At 37.8% G+C, this 3,594-nt stretch overlaps 1 protein-coding gene across 1 annotated transcript; it reads right to left on the bottom strand.

Moving 5' to 3' along the window:
* Positions 1-1,062: 1,062 nt before the first annotated feature.
* LOC110676875 lies at positions 1,063-2,933 on the bottom strand. Its single transcript, XM_021846361.1, has 3 exons — positions 1,893-2,933; positions 1,386-1,829; positions 1,063-1,324 (listed from the first exon to the last, which is right to left on the bottom strand). Exons 1-3 carry the CDS (start codon positions 2,224-2,226, stop codon positions 1,212-1,214), a joined length of 891 nt encoding a protein of 296 aa, XP_021702053.1. The 5' UTR covers positions 2,227-2,933; the 3' UTR covers positions 1,063-1,211.
* Positions 2,934-3,594: the final 661 nt, after the last annotated feature.

Here is a 3,594-nt window from a genome sequence, read left to right on the forward strand (position 1 = left end):
ACATTATCCATTTCACCCTTGCAAGAAAGCGCGCATTCTGCAGAAACGTCCTTTCTTCCATTCTTGCCACGTTTAGTGACCGTTTTAAACCCCACTTTTTGGAAAAAAGTTGTGATTCGCCCTTCGAACGAAAAATTGAAGGCACGGGTCCTATCAAGAGAAGTACTGTTTTATTGCTTCAGGTAGTTTGAAAACTTCCGAGAGCAGAAAGAATTTGTAACAGCACGAAGGTAAAAGGCTACTGTGAACCCAATTAGAGTCACACATTTCAAATATGTGTTTACTAATCTTTGTGACTAAACTGTAACTATAGAAATTTCTCATGGTCACCACCGCCCATTCCACCGCAGAATACTGTCCGTACCAGCTGGCGTGTAAAAAGGTTACACCCACAACACAATCCACCTACCACGCGGTCACTAATGGTCCGGCAACTGCCGATAATGACATCCATCAGCCGAACCTTCTTTCTGCAGAATTTCGTAAATAAGGCGCAAATCCTTCCCCCACAAAGTCAAGCTCCTCGTCTAGCTAGCAAGCAACATCAGAACCACTTCTCAACGGCCAGGCAAAAGGTGAACGTACGCTTACATAACTCGTCTCGCTCTGTGCGCTCTGCACACGAAAGCCATCCCGAGCAAAGTAAAGTAACTAATGGATAACAGTTTTTGTTATGTGGTTATCATTGTATTGATCATCATTGGTTGAATAAACAGGCAACATAACAACATTGATATCATAAACACATATGGTAGATATCAAAAAAAATACTGATTTTGTTTTCAATATTAACAACTTGATAACTAGTTTTGTAATGCAAAATAATCCATTTGATAACTGAGTTTGTAATCAATTTGTTACTATTATCGAACAAAAATATCTAAAATTTTACGTCAATTGATAACACATTGAGTTATTATGCTTTTACTAAATCGTTTCTATATATATTTTCATAATAATTTAAGGTAAATGAAAAGTAAATTGAAATGTGATTCAACGTTTATTTATTTGCGATATTTTCATACAAATTTAATGTAAAAAATATTCGATTCATATCATTCATATGAAATAAATTGAATCTCTAGTTATGCTTATTTAAAAGATGCAACGAATTAACGGTACACGTTAAAAATGCGTAAATTGAAAAAAAGGAACAAAACATCAAGGAAATCCTACTTGATTGCAACAAAACGTATTAAAAATCAATTCAGCTAGCGCGAAGCATTCGCGATTATGCGAGTCATCAAACGTGTGGCTGACTTGTACTTCAACTGAATGGCCACATTATCATCGCGAAGGAACTTGCGGCGTTCATACAGGCGTCCTGTAAATGGAAAAATAAAATAATAAATAATTATTTTAACAATTAAAGCACAAAGTCATACTTTTGATCCATTTCACTTTAACTGGGTCCAGAGGAACTTTAGCCGTGTCTCTCGCTGGCCTTGGGACATTTTCGTCCTGATGAAAGCCATCGTACTTCTTCTTTGGGCGACCGGATGGATTGTTTGATGTACGGCCCGTAACCGTTCGACCCACGAGTCCCTCCGGAAAGAGCCGCATCATTAGGAACTTGACGAATAGGTAGTCTTTAGATCCAGCCTCGTTTGACAACTGGAGCATAGTTGCTGAATCGAGGAATCCTTCCTCTTCCTGGAATGGCACCTCTGGAGTGGGCAGCAGCTTCGACGTTAAAGAGTCCTGCAGATTTGCATTGCGTGCTTCCAATTCAGCGTTCTTCAACATCAACGCATCCTTCTCTTTCTGGAGAGTCTGAGCCAGGGCTTTGTATTTTTCAACCTCGTCGTTCTTATTTCCACACGAGCACCCTGCAATGCACACCGAATATCATTAGTATTAATTCCAGCAACTTCCATTAAAACATACCATACCTGCTCGGGGATCCATAATAATAACATCGGCTGATGATCCACAACTTCCGTTGTTCTGGGAATGAAGTGGCTCCATGTGAACAATCCGAATAGAGGTGTCCATAACTCCACCGACGGATGCAACCGGAAAAGTTTCGGCAACAGATGCAGCTGGAACAGTTCCGGGAGCTGTCTCCCACTCCTCAAGCAACTCTTCAATCGATTTTTTTCGACTGTATGTACGAGTAACCTGCATTGACAGATCACGCATTTCAGCGTCCTCGATGTCGGAACAATGATCGAAATTGTATGACGGGATCAAAACCATGTTCGCCATAGGTGGTTCCGTTTTCATATCGATCGTTTTCTCAGTTTCCGTCTGTTTCCCATTTCGTTGACCATCATTTTTGGACGATTCTGCTTCCTGTAATTAAAATGTAGGTTATGTATTGAGAATGAGGTTATAATACCATGGTGAAGTATTCGGTACCATCCGTATTTTTCAAGAATTCTCCCCGCTCAACATATAAATTAACTTATAACAATATATTGATGTTTTTCGAAGCAGTTCATCGAATTAATGAGGAGAAATGTCTTGAAAACGGCAGGCATTTCGCAAAAAGGCAAAGAGGCTTTTGTGTTTATCGACTTACTTACCGGCTTCAGCTCAGGAAGAGATTGCACAATAAAACTGATGTTTTTATCCGTCGCCGCTTTCAGGACGCGTTTTTTAGCCACATTCAGCCTTTTACGGGGCATTGCAGTTAATAAAATCAACAAAAAAGTAAGTTTTCACGTAAAACAACAACGAAATAACACGCGAAGTTTTTTTTCCAGCGCCGACGAAAGCGAATGAAAATGACGTTTGGCAGTTATACAGAAACACGCAAAGAAAAACCGATGATGTTTTCAGATAGAAGCTATTAGTTTTTTGTTCTATACTTTTTAGCGCGTTTAATGTTTTTGAAGGTTCAATTATAAATTCCACGTGACAATGATTCAACTTTTGTTTCGTTTGTTATAAATTGTATCGTTTCGTATGAGTTTCACTATGTTTTGAGTCATCAGAAATTGGACGTTAAAAAACGTTAAAATTACTTTGCGTGTATAGCTGCATATGTTATGTAAGCATTAGGGTGACACTTTTTTTTCTAGATTATGATTTTCGAAACGCAGAATGATAATTTAATGCTTGTTAATTTTTATTCAATTGACAATAATATTCAATAATCATAAAAATAATGTAGCCACGAGAAATTTATGTTATAGATTTTATTAGTTTTGACGTTAAGCAAATATTTACATTTATTGCTTTTATCTTAAGGTGTGTAAAACAAGCCCACCCTTGCTATGCGTTTGTTGTCATATGTTGTTTTCGGTTTTAGGAACTGGGTCGGTGATCAACCCATAAACAAACCAACGTCAAGCAAATTGTAGTTCGGTCGAATCTGAATCGGGTGTACGTTGAAAATGTGATTCACAACGGGTTTAGCCAGTTCCATACTAGTTTAAAAACGAATTCGACAATAGATTCACATAGTTTCTGTCGGCTCCAAGTTATTTGATAGTTTTGCAAAACAATTCTTTAAAATAGTTGTAAATAATATCGAAGCTATTGGAAATGAGCCACCGGCGAAATAAACGACATTATTTTATGTCCAATCAGTGCGAAAACATTAAATATCTACAAAAGGTTAGTTATAAAAGCAAAGGATTAAACCAG

The sequence above is a fragment of the Aedes aegypti genome, chromosome 2 (genome assembly GCF_002204515.2).
Source record: "Aedes aegypti strain LVP_AGWG chromosome 2, AaegL5.0 Primary Assembly, whole genome shotgun sequence".
Lineage (NCBI taxonomy): Eukaryota > Metazoa > Arthropoda > Insecta > Diptera > Culicidae > Aedes > Aedes aegypti.